General features: G+C 36.8%; 1 protein-coding gene across 8 annotated transcripts in view; it reads left to right on the plus strand.

Annotated features, from left to right (window-relative positions):
• NAALADL2 (N-acetylated alpha-linked acidic dipeptidase like 2) overlaps window positions 1-15,709 on the plus strand; it is a 507,046-nt gene extending 491,337 nt beyond the window's left edge. For all 8 annotated transcript variants that reach the window (XM_056358613.1, XM_056358610.1, XM_056358614.1 and 5 more), the window contains one exon: window positions 6,588-15,709. In XM_056358613.1, coding sequence (XP_056214588.1) covers window positions 6,588-6,786 — 199 coding nt within the window. In that variant the 3' untranslated portion in view covers window positions 6,787-15,709. The remainder of the gene's footprint in view (window positions 1-6,587) is intronic.
• Window positions 15,710-16,008: the final 299 nt, after the last annotated feature.

The following is a 16,008-nucleotide window of genomic DNA, read 5'->3' on the forward strand; positions in this document are numbered from 1 at the left end:
AGCAAATTTTCAGCAGGGGAAGAACTGTGATTACAAGGTAATGCTGATCTTCAGCCTGTGCAAACAGGTATTTTATTGAAGTCTGATTTTACTCAAACTCAGTCTTCAAACTAGTCAGACTTCTTAGCTCCGTTGTTCTTCTTTGAGACAGTTCTAGAACATCAGTCCTCTTCTGATTAGCAGCTTTGCATCAAGCTTCCACCTCCCGTTTGTTCGTGTTTATTCTATATTATACTAGAAGCTGTTTTGCTACTGTAAGCCACAAGCATGTAAGAAATCACAGGAAGAAATGAGGTAATTATTTTTTAATTAATTAAAGTGAAGAACTTTAGCTACAGGTTGCCATAGATACAGTATCCAGTTTGAAATCTTTTCCAAGCCGTCACAGACCAATGCATATTATCAGGAAATCAAGATTAACATTGGTAGCTTTATTTTTTGTCAGTCTTTTCTGTTGACAGTAGTTATTCAACTATCAAAAGAACTTCAAAACAGAAGTGAAGGTGAATGTTTTCTATGAATATTGAGTTTTGGTCATATAAAAAAAATCCCCAAGCAACCTTTACTTCGCTTGATTTCTTCAATAGATTTTTGATTTTCTTGTTAGGGTTCTGAATGCTGGTACATGCAATTTGGAATTTAGTAGATTAATCTGTAATGATCACCAAGATAGGTTTAAAGGCTGGAAGGTCTGTAGCTAAGGTTGGGATGAGTGTTTATAGTCAGGTCTGACAGGGTCATCCATTTAGGTAAAGATTTTCAGGGGGTGATGAGAGCAAGCTGCTCCCTTAAAGGATGGAGAGCCAAGCATGATACCATGGCAGGAGAGCGGCGGCCTCTCCAGCCAGACCTATAGCGCCCAAGAGGTGCAAGCAGGAGACCCCTGGGACTGGCAGGTCAGGCTGATCGGGCACAGTAAGATCTATCGGTGCACGCAAGGCCTTGACAAAGATCTAAGGGTGGCAAGGGGCATCAAGCTGAAACTTATGCTAGAGTTAGGGTTAGGCTCTAGTGATAATCTGGTAAGAGATCAGTGTGTTTTAGGACAATGCATATGTTACCTGTAAAAAAGTACCGTAATCAAAGATAACTAGGGAAATAAAAGATAATGTATCTTGTAACCAGCTATCACTCCAGTTTGGCTTCTCTTTGTTCTTTTGTTTACTTGGTAGGCAATCAAGCCAAACCAAGCCTCAAGACACTTCACAAAGATACCAAAATCAGGATTTATTTTTTTTAACAAGCCCTATTCTAAATTGGCCTCTCAAAAGTGAATTCAGACCTGGAATAATTACCTCCTTGTAGTCCAGTGTCCCAACAGGATTTTGTTAAATGCAGACTTCCCATAACCTCCATTTGACATAATTGACTCAGTTAGAGGTGTCCTAACTCCTGTCGCTTATGCAAGATAAATTTCTATCTGGCAGGGACAGAGTTTATCTGGTTTACCACTGCCACATAATGATGCCTTTGAAATGCCTTTCAGTTGGCTAGACGTTATTTAGATTTGATATCCGGATTACCTGTAGTTTATAAGCTGCTGGTACCATGGAAATACATATCTTCCTGGCATGATTTAAGTATATCACTTTCTGTAATATATACCAGTAGAACAATTTGCACTCCTAAAAAAAAAGAGCACTAAGTGAAGGCAGTTGATGACTCAAAGAAAAGATAGAATGTATAGCAAAAAAAAATTAGGAACAACATATTACAAATAAAGATCCTTAAACATAACATGCTGAGTTAGTGGAAACTTAGGACAGTGAAGGAATAAAGTGGCATTTACAGCAAAATTGTCCTAAACCATACCCTCATCTGCCCTGGTCACATGCATGTTGTTCAGTCACACAGCCCCAGAACCAGTGTCTTTCACTGTTTGATCCAGCAAAAATCAGATTTGTAGAAAAAAAAAATTTCCTCTGGATCAGCTATAGTAACATGTAATGACAGTTCACCAGTGTGTAAATTTTGTCCTGATAAAAGTTTGTATTACATGGCTAGCAGCTATAATTTTGTAATTATAAACCTTCTGCTGCAATAGTGCTGTGAAATAAAATAGGTAAGATAAAATAACTATGTGGGTGTCAAAAAAGTTTAAAAAATAGAAGAAGAGGAAAGGAGAAGCACTGTTGGAGATCAAAAGGATAAGGGACCCAGAGGAAGAAGGGAAGCTTTCTGTACCTTCATCATAAAATTTTCTGAGGTACAAACTAGTGTAAAATAACTAGAATAAGTGAGCTCGTGCACTTTCCAAGGAAGAAGAATTTGTAGCATTTTTATGTCCTGCAATAAATAAACACCCTGTGTAACTGGAAGTCCCAGGATGTAAATATTATTTGAATGCATTTATTTATTTACCAAGTTAATAATATTTTGTGGTTTACAAACATGAATGAAAACAACCTCCTAGATATAAGAAAAGTGCATTCAAAACTGAATATAATCAAGAGAAAGGGAATTGCAGAGAATCCCAGTTGTGGTGTGCTTTTTTTCTCGGAGATTAAAAGAGAAAATGATTCAGGTATTTATAAAATTGAATTTGTGAGAATGCTGAAACATCTCTAGTCACAGCACATTGTGTTATAACTGGAATAGGCAGAGGCTGCCCATAGCATTTATCTGTAAGCAGTTCTAATGTAATTCCACAGAGAAAACTTGCACTCATTTCATGTGGGACTGTATACTTGCCATTATGTCTTAATGCTTTAATAATTACTTTTCAAAATCTCAAAAAACGCTCTTAAATTGGAAGCTATTTCTAAGTACCTGAATAATTCAGCTTGTGTTGTACATTACCTACACACAGGCTTTTCTTGTAAGCTAAAAAATCCTTTTTTGTGACAAGAATAACATAGTAATTTAGTTTTATCTTGTACTGTCCAGTTGTTCTGGACAGTTCTGCAAAATAGCTTGAAGTTGTGTTAAAGTCAATATACTTTGAGTGTGATCTGTCATTCAAGAATTTGTCAAATTCGTTTTGGTCTGGCGGGGGTGACATTACATCCTTATCTGTGGCAGTGTAAAACAGTATTTAACTCTAATGGCGTTATTTCAATCAATAATGCTTACGTTCCCAGGCCTGCAAAGAACTTACAAAAGTTATAGAAGAGTTTCTTTCAGAATTCAGTTTTATAGATTCTTTGCTTTGGTTTGCTAAGACTGATTCTTTTGTTTGGAGGCATTTGAGCTCTTTCAGTGGTACTGCCTGAAGTTACTAATTAGGTTTTCTACTTCAGTGTTACACTTTTCAGGTCACTGTGATGTGTCATTGAAATAAGCCCATTAAAATGAATGATGTGTGTTGTAATTTCATTAGTATCATCAATAATGTATCGCACTTTTCTGTTTAGGAGTCTTGGGGTTTTTTGTGGGGGTCATGCTGACTCTGTGAATTATATTTATAAGGTCGAAATAGTTAAAGATGAAGGTAGATACTTAAGCAATTAGGCTAGAGGATGGAATTGGTTTTTTAGAGGTGTAGGCCGCAAAACCAATTTGTATTAAGGAATGTTTAAGTAATTGAATTTCACAGTAGAAATTAAAGTGTCTTAGTATCATTATACGTGTTGTGGTCACATAGTGCTGCCTTGTGCCAATGAAATGTCTGTGTTTTATTTTTTAGCCCATGTGTAATCTTTAATGAAAACACTTTTCTGACTTGTAAAGGCTTGGAAGTAATAAACTGGATGAACCCTTTTTTCTTTTTTTTTTCATTTCATGAAGCTTGGACAGAGATAAGTAAAATTGCATAAATTGACTCTCATGAACATGCATAAAGAGAGAAATCATTTTATTCAACAAAGGGGTGGCATGGCTTGCCAAGAAAAGATAAGTAATTGGAAAATACAAGATCCTGGTGGGAATTTCTAGCAGAAAATCTGAAAAAACAGGTGCCATATAATGTTACTTATTTGCATACATAAAATAAAAAATAAGTTCTGTCATACTATGCAATCAGCTATGCCAAAGTCATACTACTATTGCAAAAGTTAAGATACTTTTGTAAATTATGACAGTAGACTGCTTGTCTCATTCATCAAACGACTAAGGTTTTCTCATTAGGCACTGGTTTATACCATAGTCAGGCAGGATGGGCTAGGAATACTTGTATTTTACAGTGGATGACCTGCGTGTGGATTATCTGTGGAATCACCTGTGATTCCAAAATCGCAGCAGTAGAGGTAAACTGCATTAATATCCTTGTATGTTAAGGTAAACCATCTTTTTAGCTTCTGTGCCTTGTTTAGAGCACAATTGAAGATGGTATAGGAGAAGATCTGTTCCTATTCAACACATTTTCTCAGCAGTCCCCAAATGTTCCAGTCTTCAGGTCATCCTCTCTTTAGAGTCTGATCTCTATCAGTCTTAAGTTAGTGTTGCTCTGCTCATGTTTATTGTTTTATGACATGTTTATTAGTTGACATTACTCCCAGTAAATTAATAGAGGGATCCTAAAATAGATCAAGATGCCAGTGTTGTAGGCATTCAAAGCAGATTCAAAGCTCAGTCAAACTCTCCCAGCCACCAGGAACCAGACAGGATTGTGACATGCCTTCTTAGAGAAAAAAGTAACGTGATAATCTCTGCGATTGCCCCTCCTCTTCAATGGCTTTGAGGGGTTGCGAACAGGCTTCTGTCTGCCTGGGAACTATTGAGGACAGATCTTCAAACGCCTGGGTCTGCTCTCACTGATCTCAGCAGCAGGCCCTGAATTGATTTCAGAGGGAGCAAACCCAATCCCTGCTTTTAAAACCACAGTATTGCCCGTAGCACAGCCTATCCTTAAAACCCACCCAACCAAGAATTTATCTGGTTCTCAATATACAAAGTTTTTGTTTCCTATATCACAGAGACGCTTCAGGGACAGTCTATACTATATACTTTAGTCACCTTTGAATGTAAGCTGTGTCATAGTCTCAAGGAACAGTGGCATCAGCTCAGAACTGAGGAAGCAGGCAGTTGTCCTCTGGTTGCCACAGTGTAAGCGAAAGGTGTTATTGGCACATCGGCCTGTTACTGGCCTCGATGGAGGTTTCTGTCACCGCTGAGCTATTCCTGCAAGTGCTCCTAACCTGTTTCAGTCTAAATGATCTAGGTCAATGATGACCTACTGTTTAAACTATGTAAGCTATCCTACTGCAGTGTTGGATTCTAACTCTTTCCCTCATCTGTTTAAAACTACTGTGTATTGCATTACAGAACACTTGAAATGGCTGTCAGGGATAAAAAGCTTACCGTTCCTCTTGCACATCCCTGGGTTTGGATGTATACTCAATATAGGAAGGTAAAAACAATAAGACTGGAAAATTGTGTTGTGAGGATAGGAATTGTTTAATATCTTTGAAAAATATTGCCCCTCATTCAAAGCATTTTTTTGAACTGGAAGACATGGCAGAAGGTTGTAAATGTTCTGTGTTGTCATTTATTGGGCTCCTTCGTTACCATTCCTCCTTGTAGACTGGCAATTAAATGATTCATATATAAGATATACTTTTGTGGTCATCTGTCTTGTAGGTACTTGGCAGTTTTATTACTAATTTGGTGTTGCCATCGGGCCTGTCATGCAGTTAGGTTACTAACAGAGTATCTCGGTTGTCTGGCTTTCTTGCTGTTTTCATTCTGTGAAACAATTTCTCCCCTGCCTTGAACACCTGCCTTGAATTTAAGGAAAAGGTCCTGCACCAAATCATGTGTAGCTTTCCTGTTTCAAATTTCACTCACTTCTGTTTACAATCAATGGAACTCCTGGGCGGAGATTTATGATATTTACATGGTTTTCTAATTAGGATAATGATTACACCTGTTTTTAGATAATATGTATAGCCTGCTTCAAAATGTGTCATTGAAATCACTGACAAGCTTTGCATTCTGGGACTTCAACACCTCATAAATATAACATTTCCAAGGGACCAAACATTACCTTTGCATGTGTTTTTATACAAGCCATTAAAAGAGTTTTGCAGGTATTATAGGAAAACATAGATTTCGTTTTATAAGTGTTCAGCTGTAGGTTGCATTTATTTCCTTCAAGTATGTCACATTAAAGATGGGTTGCTCTTGTTCTGATGCCACAAAGGATTATTCATGAAATAAAGGCTCTGCTGAAGGCAACGGGAGTTTCACCATAGACTTCAATGCAGCTAGAATTTTACCTCTGGAGTGTGAGATAAACAACAGGAACCGATAGGGGGGAAAAACCCAACCATGTCGAGGGTCCACAGTAATAACCAAACTTTTTTTAGAGGGGAATAATTGAATCCATCTGAGACAGAAAGTACTTAATGTGGGGTGTGATAGGTCTAGGCTCATGATTTTGAATAAAATCTTGAATGGTCAAAGAGGAATGTGAGATTTCTTTGACAGATTTAGCAAATGTTTCAATGTATGTATACCTAGATCAATGAACATTCAGTTTACAACGCCACAAAAAATATACAGTTGTCTTTTAGTTTGCCATGGTTCAGCTTTACTGTGCATAACATGTATAATCTGTGAAGTGTGACTGATACTTGCAGAGTTTCTTGATGCTTTCTGATGAATTATTTTGAGTAAAAAGTTCACCATTCTCCATTGTTTTCTTTCAGAAATATTCTTTACAGACTAGATGAAAGGACAAGCCAGTTTTCAGTACTGCTAAAGGCACTGGAGCAGTGCAAACTACATCAGTCAAATGAGACCATTCAAGCAGCCTTGTCAGAGGTGCTGAACAGCATCAATTCAGCTCAGGTTTACTTCAAAGCTGGACTTGATGTGTTTGAGACTACCTTAGCTGGAAAGAAATGAGAGGATTCTCTGCATTCTAAGATGTTTGTTTACAACTTGCTAAACAAAAGTTCAACTTGGACCAGAATTTCTCTGAGGATGAAACCTTTCTCAGCTTTTCTTTCAGTTGGCGCTTAAAGGTACTGCAATGCGTGTTTTTATCAACATAAAACAGTCTTTTGCACTGTTCACAGTACATCTCAAATGTCTGTCTCTGAATGTATAAAATGTAATGAGAGGTAATAACACTTAAGATATGATTTTTGGAGGGACATCTGCTGTATTTTTATATGTAAAATATATTTTTATGACTAAGAGCTCGATCTTGCAAAGTACTGAGCACGTCTTGCAATATGCTGAAGACCTGGTTCTGAGGCACCCCAGATGTATACCCAGGTGAGCTTTCCATGCCTACTCTGTCAGAATAATGTGACTTAAATATACTCTTGTGTTTCTTAACTTCCTCAGCAAACTCATCTTCTTCCTTACTCCTTTCAGAGTAAGTAGTTGAAGCTGGCATTTCCTTGGGTATCCAGCACCAGAGTTAATCAGGAAATGTACAAAACACCTTACTGGGGCAATCCAACATCTTTACTCCTGTGGAACAAGAAATACCTCAATTCTGAGAATACAGATAAACTTTGATTATCCCATTTCTGTATGAAAAAGAGTTGTTTTCTCTGGTAATTCTTGGAGAGAAAAATTTTGTGATTATTTCAAATTATTTGAAAGTTTGAATCAGTAGTTTTACTTGTATGAAAATACTTTGAATCATCATGTTAAATAAAAGGACTACCTAGTCTTATAAGGCTACAGGCCTTAGAAGCTTATACATTACCAAAACAGCCCAGTGCAAGGTCTCCCTAGTTTTCCAGAGAGCAGTAAAGGAAAACAAGACCTCAGAGTTCTGGGAGCATGTTTGGGATTCCACCACTTGGCTACACCACCCATTATTCCAGGCTTGATCATTCCATCAGCAGTGCCTGGCATGTAGGACATGGATTATTGTCAAAAAAGCACAAGGAAGACATAAATTCATTCCCAACAGTAGAACCAGAAATTCACCTCTGAAGGCACAAGCTGATGAAGTGTATTGCAGGGCTAAAACTCAAATCTGTTTTGCATTGGTGGAAGCCCTGTACAAAGACTGTAATCACACTATTACTTCATTGGCCTGAAGTCATCTGCGAATGAAAGGATCACAAGGTTCAATGTCCTAACCTCTGAGGGGATAATATACACACATGAGAACTGCAGGTCTTGATACTATAAACAGTTAAAATTGTTAAGCCCTATTGGGTTTAGAGTTTTACAGTCTCAGATGATTCTGGGGTTAGAGGGTAAAAAATTAATTTTATATAGATACTTAGAATTGAAATATAATTTATTTGATGGAAATGTTAAACGTATTGTTACCCAGTTTGCCATGGAAACAGTACAGAAACATTTCAGGTTGCAATAAAAAAGGAAAAAGTATCTGTAGTAATGTAAAAAAATTGCCTGCTGGAAAATTTCAAAAGTGCACAATTTGTTGAAGGACTTTTTGAAGTGTGTGTTCACATAACAAGAAATGGGAGTTGTTTACAGATCTGGGTTTCTATTTCCAAAAGTCCTTGGCAAATGGGCCTCTATTAGCAATGACTCCGGAATAGGTGCATACAGCTATGCTGTTGCTACATTTCGTTGCAAGTTATTGTGTGGCAAAAGTGTGGGCAAAAGTATCCCAGGTCTAACCAGAGGCAGGGCTATGCAGTTGTACAGCTATAACTGATGTGGGAGTATGTTCAACATCAGTCAGTGTGACTGTATGAACTTAGACGTGATTATCTCCTATCTTTACTTGGCATCTGATAAGCAAGAGTATATGATTATTCTTTTGCTAATGCTGGTACCAGTTCTGTTAACTGTGGAGAGAATTTGACTTCTGGAGAGTAAAGTTTTTTCTGATACTAGAATGGTGGTTCATACCCTTGTTTCTGTAGTTTTTACTATTGTAATATTTAAGTGGTTGGAATAGCTACATTTGAGTCGTACGTTTTGTTTGGTGATAATATTTGGAGTGTGCACACTACATTTGAATTGTGTTTTCTAATGGGGACCGCTCTTCTAACTATTTAGTAACACATTTTCTTTAGAGTGCTGACTTGCTGTGGAGCCAGTATTCTATGGTCTTAAATGATACAGGGTCAGGTGCCATTAAGAAACTAAAAATAGAGATTAACACTTCTTTTAACTGCCAGGTAAATTTCTTAAATGTTTCCTGAGTCTTAGTATGTATGTTCCACCAAAACCACCTCTAATGTAACCAAAGTGTACTCATGCAAAACCGGTGAAATCTGTTGGGAGTAGTATCCCTCATGTGTGATTGCTCAGCTGTGTAATTCCTCACTAAAACATTTATCTTGTTTTCTCACTAATGTCCTTCTATGACCACTTCTAAAATGGCAGACTTCAAAGTACTCCACCATAAAAAGCACTGCTACTATAAATTCCTGTCTATTCTAGAGATGATCATAAATTCTTTTTGGAGTGATGAATCAGATGAGCTATTTAGGGACTTAAATGCATTGATTTCAATGTCATCTCACTTCTAGATCTCTAGGCTTTTATTTCAAAAGTTCCAGTCTTCTGTATAAGTGAGTGCTCAGTGATAATATTTGTACCATTACAGCTTTGGAAAAGGCACTTTTGAGCCATATGCTTCCATTGATTTTTAAATCCTACCTATTGACTTCAAAGAATTTATAGCAAGTTAAGGTCCTAAATACCTGATGTGTTTCTAACGTAGAATTTTTGCCCAGCCAGATGTAGAACATGAGCTAAATCCTTTAGTAAGGTGTTAGTAAATCACAGTAGCTTACCTGGATTGAATTAATTCCTGTATTGTGTTGAAATAAATTGAGCACCCTTAAAGGCAGAAGTATGTTTGCAAATTGCCTGAATGATATTAAAAATTTGTTACCTTTTCAACTTTGAAACATCAACTGCCAGAGACTGTATAACAAATGCATTGATTGCTAAGTAATCTGAAGTCATGCTCACAGTGACCAGAAAATCCCTGCAGCTTGCAATATTTGTATGTTGAGACAGTTGATAATAAAAAGCCAATAAGATTTTATTAGTGCGTATTTTAAAGAGTCCATAAAGAAGTTAAAGTACAATCAACTTAGATGAATAATAAGTACATGGGAGCTGGATTTTGAGTACTAACCTTAAAAAAGGCAGTGAATTGCTTTTATCATCCAAGAAAAACAGTATCTGTACTAATATGCAAACATACAAATAGGCAAATGCCTTATATCTTCAAAACATTGCGTAAATGTAGATGTAAATAATAAGTACATGAGAAAATCAGCAAACACTTTGCACTGTTTCACTTACCTTTAGAAAAGTATTTCAGCCTAGAGGTATAAAAAAAGACGCTTCAGCTGACCTCAGTTCTTGCAGCAGGAAGTGGGGAAAGGTTAAATCTGTCAGGTATCACAGAGGGGACCTCTGGAGGTCACCTAGTCCAGCTTCCCTGCTCAAGCAGGGTTACCTAGAGCCAGTTGCCCACAAGAGACAAGGTTCAGATTACTTCTGAATAGCTTCCAAGGATGGAGATCCCTCAAGCTCTCTGGGCACCCTGTGCCAGTGCTTGGTCACTCTCACAGACAAAAAGTGTTTCCTTCTTCTATAGATATAGGTTCTCCAAATCTCTCCCTATATTTCTTAGTAGTTAAATCATTGTAATTGGTTTAATTGCAAACATTCAAACGGTAACCATCATTTCATTCAGTGAAAACTCTTGACCAAGCTCTCTAGGATTTCACAGTTAATATCTTGGAAAGTTTGTAAAAGGAGTTTTGTTCTCCAAGGCATGGGGTTTATTTTTGAGTTATACAGACTAATGTCTTCATCTTTTAAGGTCTTTCTGTATGGTCACTGATTCCCAGTCACAGGATCCCTATAAACGTTAAGAGAGTGATTGAGAACAAAAGTTGCATTAGAAAATGCAGAGAGGAAAAATACCCATCAGCATATGTGTAGCTATGTGCTGTGAACGAATCTTAAGCAAACTTCAGGAGCTCTATGCAATTCTATGGCTTGTGTTAAGCAGAAAGTCAGGCAAGGTAATCGTATGGGACATTCTGCCTTTAAAAGCTGTTAATATATATAAACATAGTTATGTCTGGGCCTGTATTCTCAAGGGAGTAGTGAAGAGTTTCCTCAAAAGCCTTGTGTTACAAGCGGTTATCTGTGTTATTCAGAAATGGGTACCTCTGACATACATTATGGTTGCTATCTCAGGAAACAAGCATAGTGTGGAAGATGTTCTTTTCCCCTTAGTGCTCGATAGCATTTTAGTAGTATTCTGCCAGTCCCAAAAAGGTGAGCGATAGGAAAGAAATCTCATTTTAAGATGCCAGGGACCTGAATTTTGAAAACAGTTAGCCTTATGCAGCACTGTAAATGTTCAAAACATAGTAGGTGTCTTCTGTTGGAGCTCTGCATCTACAAAACCTGGGATAGACACCCCAGTATGGCAAGTAAATGTCTCATAAATATAGAATACACAGTTACTGTCCATTAAAGGTATTATCAATGATAAAAATTGCTTGCCTACAAGTGCACGGATAGGATTTCATCACCCCAGGTAGTTTTTGGTGACATCAGACTGTCTTTGCCACCATCTTCTCCAACCCCCTGCTTTCTCTGCATTCAGCTTTGCTCACATCCTGATGCCATGTGATGACTTTCCCCATTCCTCACTACCTTTTTCTTTCTTTCTTTCTTTCTTTATTTCCCACTAGTTTTTTGTCTCCATTCTGGTTCCTTATCACTACTTAGTCATCCTATTAACTTACCAACTACCGCTTCTTAGTCTCCCTTTTAATTCACCAGCCACCAAGTTAATCCGTCCCTTTTCTCCGTCTGATCTCAGTCACGCCTTTTGTTCCCCATCCAGTTCTCAACTCACCTCCCTTAAGTTCAGATCCTTATTCCTGGTACAGCTGACCATAATAAAGAGCTGAAAGTGGTAGAAAAGTCCTGCTCAGACCCAGATGGATTAAATATAAGGAGACATAATCTGTAAATTTCAAAGTAGTATCTTCTGGGTATGTGCAAACAGCAATTTTTCAATTATAGCTTGATTGAATGGAAGCAGATTTTCTTGGGACATGCAAAATATTTTTTCCTATCTTCTTTCTCTCTAATGTCTGTCTGGCCCAGGACGTTCCCTCAAAAATATGAGTGTAGACAGGTGATAATCTTGAAAGTTTTGAAATAATCTTTTAAAACTTGGATGAATAAGAAATGATAGACAAACTTAATCAGATATGGTACTACCTACTACCTGCCTGCAAAATAATATAAGTAGTATGTAAGCACATAATTTTTACTGACCTTATGCATGCCAACCAGTACCTTTCATTACATAATGGCTACATGCAAAAGTTGTATATGTAAATATACTGCATTGCTGTGTTTAAAATTATTGAGAATGATAAGGACTCAAGCCATATGCACAAACATGTACTTGACCATGCACACTTGAACCTAGGCAGTGCCTAGATGCTACTCATCTAGGAAGCAAAGGATCTGAGAATATCTAGATTAGACTGTATGTTTGCTAAAAGTATGGTGCTGTCAAGCCTAACTTTTTTTTTCCTAATTTTAATCCCATTGCTGCTGGTTGCTTTTACTATTGCTTGTTCACATTCATCATAACTGGAGAATATGTGAACCTGCAGATTTAGATTCACTGTAGATTTTGTTCCCCCTCAAGCTTACTGACTTGGTCTGTTTTTTTCAGTAGGATTGACTTTACCATGATTGCTTATCAGGGTAGTATTCCACATGAGTGAGGTCAGCAGAATTCAGCCACTATTTATGGAATTTCCCAAAAGATTTGTTTATTTGTGTTTAGTCTAATCCCTTTACTCTCTCAATATAGATTATTAGAAGCAAGATTTATTTTTATTTTTTTTAAATGAGCAGGAGTCTCTTGATCAATGTTAAGTAAACCCACAGGGCAGAATATAAATGTGTATGTACAAGTGATGTATTACAGTCTAGATTTAATAGTTATTTACAAATGTTTGCAGACATTGTCTTATGAGCTTCATAGACTGGAATTATTAGAAGGGCTTAATTTAAGAAATGTAATCAGAATATAGGCATGGAACAACTTCTTTTGCTACGTGAAAGTATATGTTTAGTCATCTACTTAATCCATTTTGTTAAAAAAGAATAGGGGTTTGTTCAAGCTACTTTTTCTTTGATTTATTTTCCATCAAGCCTTTGAAAATGAAGTCTTACTCTTTATTTTTCTTTTAAATGTGTGCTGCCTTTAGTGTTTATGGAAAGCTTATCATGTGTTAAGAGTGTGACACCTTCTTGTCTGATCATTCCTGGATTATTTGATAGAATTAAAAGTGGTATTTCAAAGCATGGTCGTTGGAAGAAGGTCCTTTACTGACCTGTTAATGTATATGATATTGTGTGCTTGAGTGGCTGCCTTTACCACACAGTGGTACGCATATGCAATATGATGCTTTGAAGCACTAAGTTCAAACAAAGTACGTTTTAATAGTATTGCAGAGACCTGCTAATTTTCCCCCATTTGAAACTGTTCTCTCCTGAGCATACTGGTGATATAGTAATGTAATAATACCAAGTGCTCTTAGCACCTGCTGCGAGCTCTTACTACAGGTGGCATGTTAGGGGGTTGTCTGCGCTGTCAGTGTATTTCCACAGTTTTTCATTAGTGTCTTTTGTAGCCCCGCTTAGCTTTTCTGTAGCAGAGTCCTGATCACCAAGGTGAGATGGATAGGTCTCATTGATATGTCAGCTTGCTACAGAAACTGTTGCCCCCTGTCCTTAAAAAGTTATATAATGCTTGGTAAGTGCTTCCCAAACTTCTGGTGTTTTCAGTCTGTGTACTGAGGATTCTGAAAAAAGGACTGGCCACTGGCTTGTTTTTTTCATGCAGTCTCATTTCCTGTTCTCAACAGCTGAAACATGTTGTAATCTTATGAATCCACTGGAGAAGAAATAAGGGTATGCTTAATATTTCATACTTAAAGCAGATCAGATGAACACAAATTCTCTTTGTTTTCCGCTTGCAGTTTATGCAAGTTAATATGCAACATGCTTTTGCCACATATATTATGGTTTGGTATTCTGACACAAATGGAAAACAAGTGTGATTCCATATCCAGAGGAAGTATAATGAATTCAGGGAACACTTCGCATTCAAGTATCTTAACCGTTTGCATACAGTGAGAAAACATGCAAGTTACAGTGCTTGCAACAGATACTTTAAGGGGTTTAGTACAGATCTGGAAAATAACATTCTTCTGTATAAGGCCAGATTTTAGCATTGCATTCGTACCTGGCTGCATGTTAATGTATGTCTTCATTGTTGTACCTTTGAGGATTAGCACTCAAATGTTGTTATCAGTGATCATGTTAGTCTCGATACATACTATTATTTTTATGTCACATAACACCTTACAGAGTTTACCTAATCAGATGGAATATGCAAGTATTTCTGCCTTTTGTATGCAAAAGAGTAGCTGTCAAGTTGTGTTATCTTTGTCAAGCTGTGATATAGAATGTGAGACGCCTGAGTGATGACCCCTTTATCCCACCTACTTCTAAATTTTCATGTAGTAAAATCAAGTTCCCACAACTGATAGCTGTTCAATTCAGAATATTAAGTAACTAGGGTTTTGGACCATGCAGTAATATAAACTTGATACAGTGACTCCTGGAAACCAATAAATATCATTTTAAGTGGAAATGTGCAATTAAAGGTTGATTTTTATAACACATTATAGAATGTTGTCTGAATAAAATAGCTTATTTGCAAAATTAGTTTACTTTGTATCAATTTGTGCTTTTATAACATAGTGTAATGAAAAGGTAACATTGGCCATTAATGCAAGTAGATTCTACGTACTTTGATTAAGAAGCACATTTTACTTGTTTCTACTACGAATATGATTTTTGCAGTCCGTGAGAGAGTTAATACAGAAGGCTCTGTGAACTGCAATTCAGTAATAGACATTTTGTGAAAGTGGTTGTGAATTAGACAACGTTTTTTCCATAGTTACATTTTTCCTAGAAATTAAACTGGAATATGAAGATGTGTATAATGTAAAATGCACTGAATGATTTGGAATTATATTCATTTGCTTTTTTGTTGGTTTTGCTTTCTTTTTTTAATTGGTTCTGCCAATGAGCTGTAACATATGCCTCTCAAGCTGCTGATTCAGTTACATGGATCCCAGGGCATTAAAACATAATGGAAAGAAGGAAAAAAAAAAAGAGGAAGAAAAAAAAAAATAGCTAGGCAGAACCTCAGAGCCTGGGATGTGATAATTTGCTGACAGGTAAATTTTGAATTACCAACTTTTTTAGGTGCTGGCATATAGAAAGCCCAGATATGCAGATAATTGGTCTTTCAGGTAGGAAGAAATGGTCCCTGTATGTTTTTGAGATTCAAGAATTTGAAAAGTAGTCAGAGACTTTGGAACAAACTCAGAGTACTTAGGATGAGACTCTTTGGGAGGAAAAGACAAACCACTGAACAACCTTTAATGCTATCTAAGGAAAGAGACCAGTCAGTTCTGAAAATACTGATGATATTGTAATATTCAGATTATATGTAATTCATATCGTCAGGCTTTTTCCTGTAGTTCAGAGGTCTTGAAATTATAAGGTAGTTGTTATCTCATTAAAATATGCATTCTGTGTTTTGCTTGTGGTATATGAGAACTTGGAGGCTTTACTGTACTTAGAAAGCACTTGAGAGGTGTGATGCAGTAGTTTCATTGTAAATGAATATGTATTTCCAAATTGTATTTCCGTTTTGTGTAGGGTTTTTTTTGAAACTGCTTTCCTGTGCATCATATTAAATGGAAAAATAAAAAGGATACCATGTTAATATTTTTAATCATGGCTAGATCATTAACCTAGTTTGATACATTAGCTCGGTACAAAGTGCAGCTCTAACTAGAATATCTAATGTAATGTTAAAGACTAATTTGGGAAACATATTCCTTCAGAATATGTTTCCTTTTAAGCCATGTAAACCTGTGCCATGAAAATAAAGGCCAACTGTATATTAAAGAATTTTTACAAGTATCTGATTTGCAGTTCCTGCTGATAGATCTGTGGAAGTCAATATTGCTTAAAAATGTCATTAAAACTAAACATTCCTTACCTGGGTATCAAAGTCATTTTCTCTGGTTC

This window comes from Falco biarmicus, chromosome 13 (assembly GCF_023638135.1).
Source record: "Falco biarmicus isolate bFalBia1 chromosome 13, bFalBia1.pri, whole genome shotgun sequence".
Taxonomy (NCBI): Eukaryota; Metazoa; Chordata; class Aves; order Falconiformes; family Falconidae; genus Falco; species Falco biarmicus.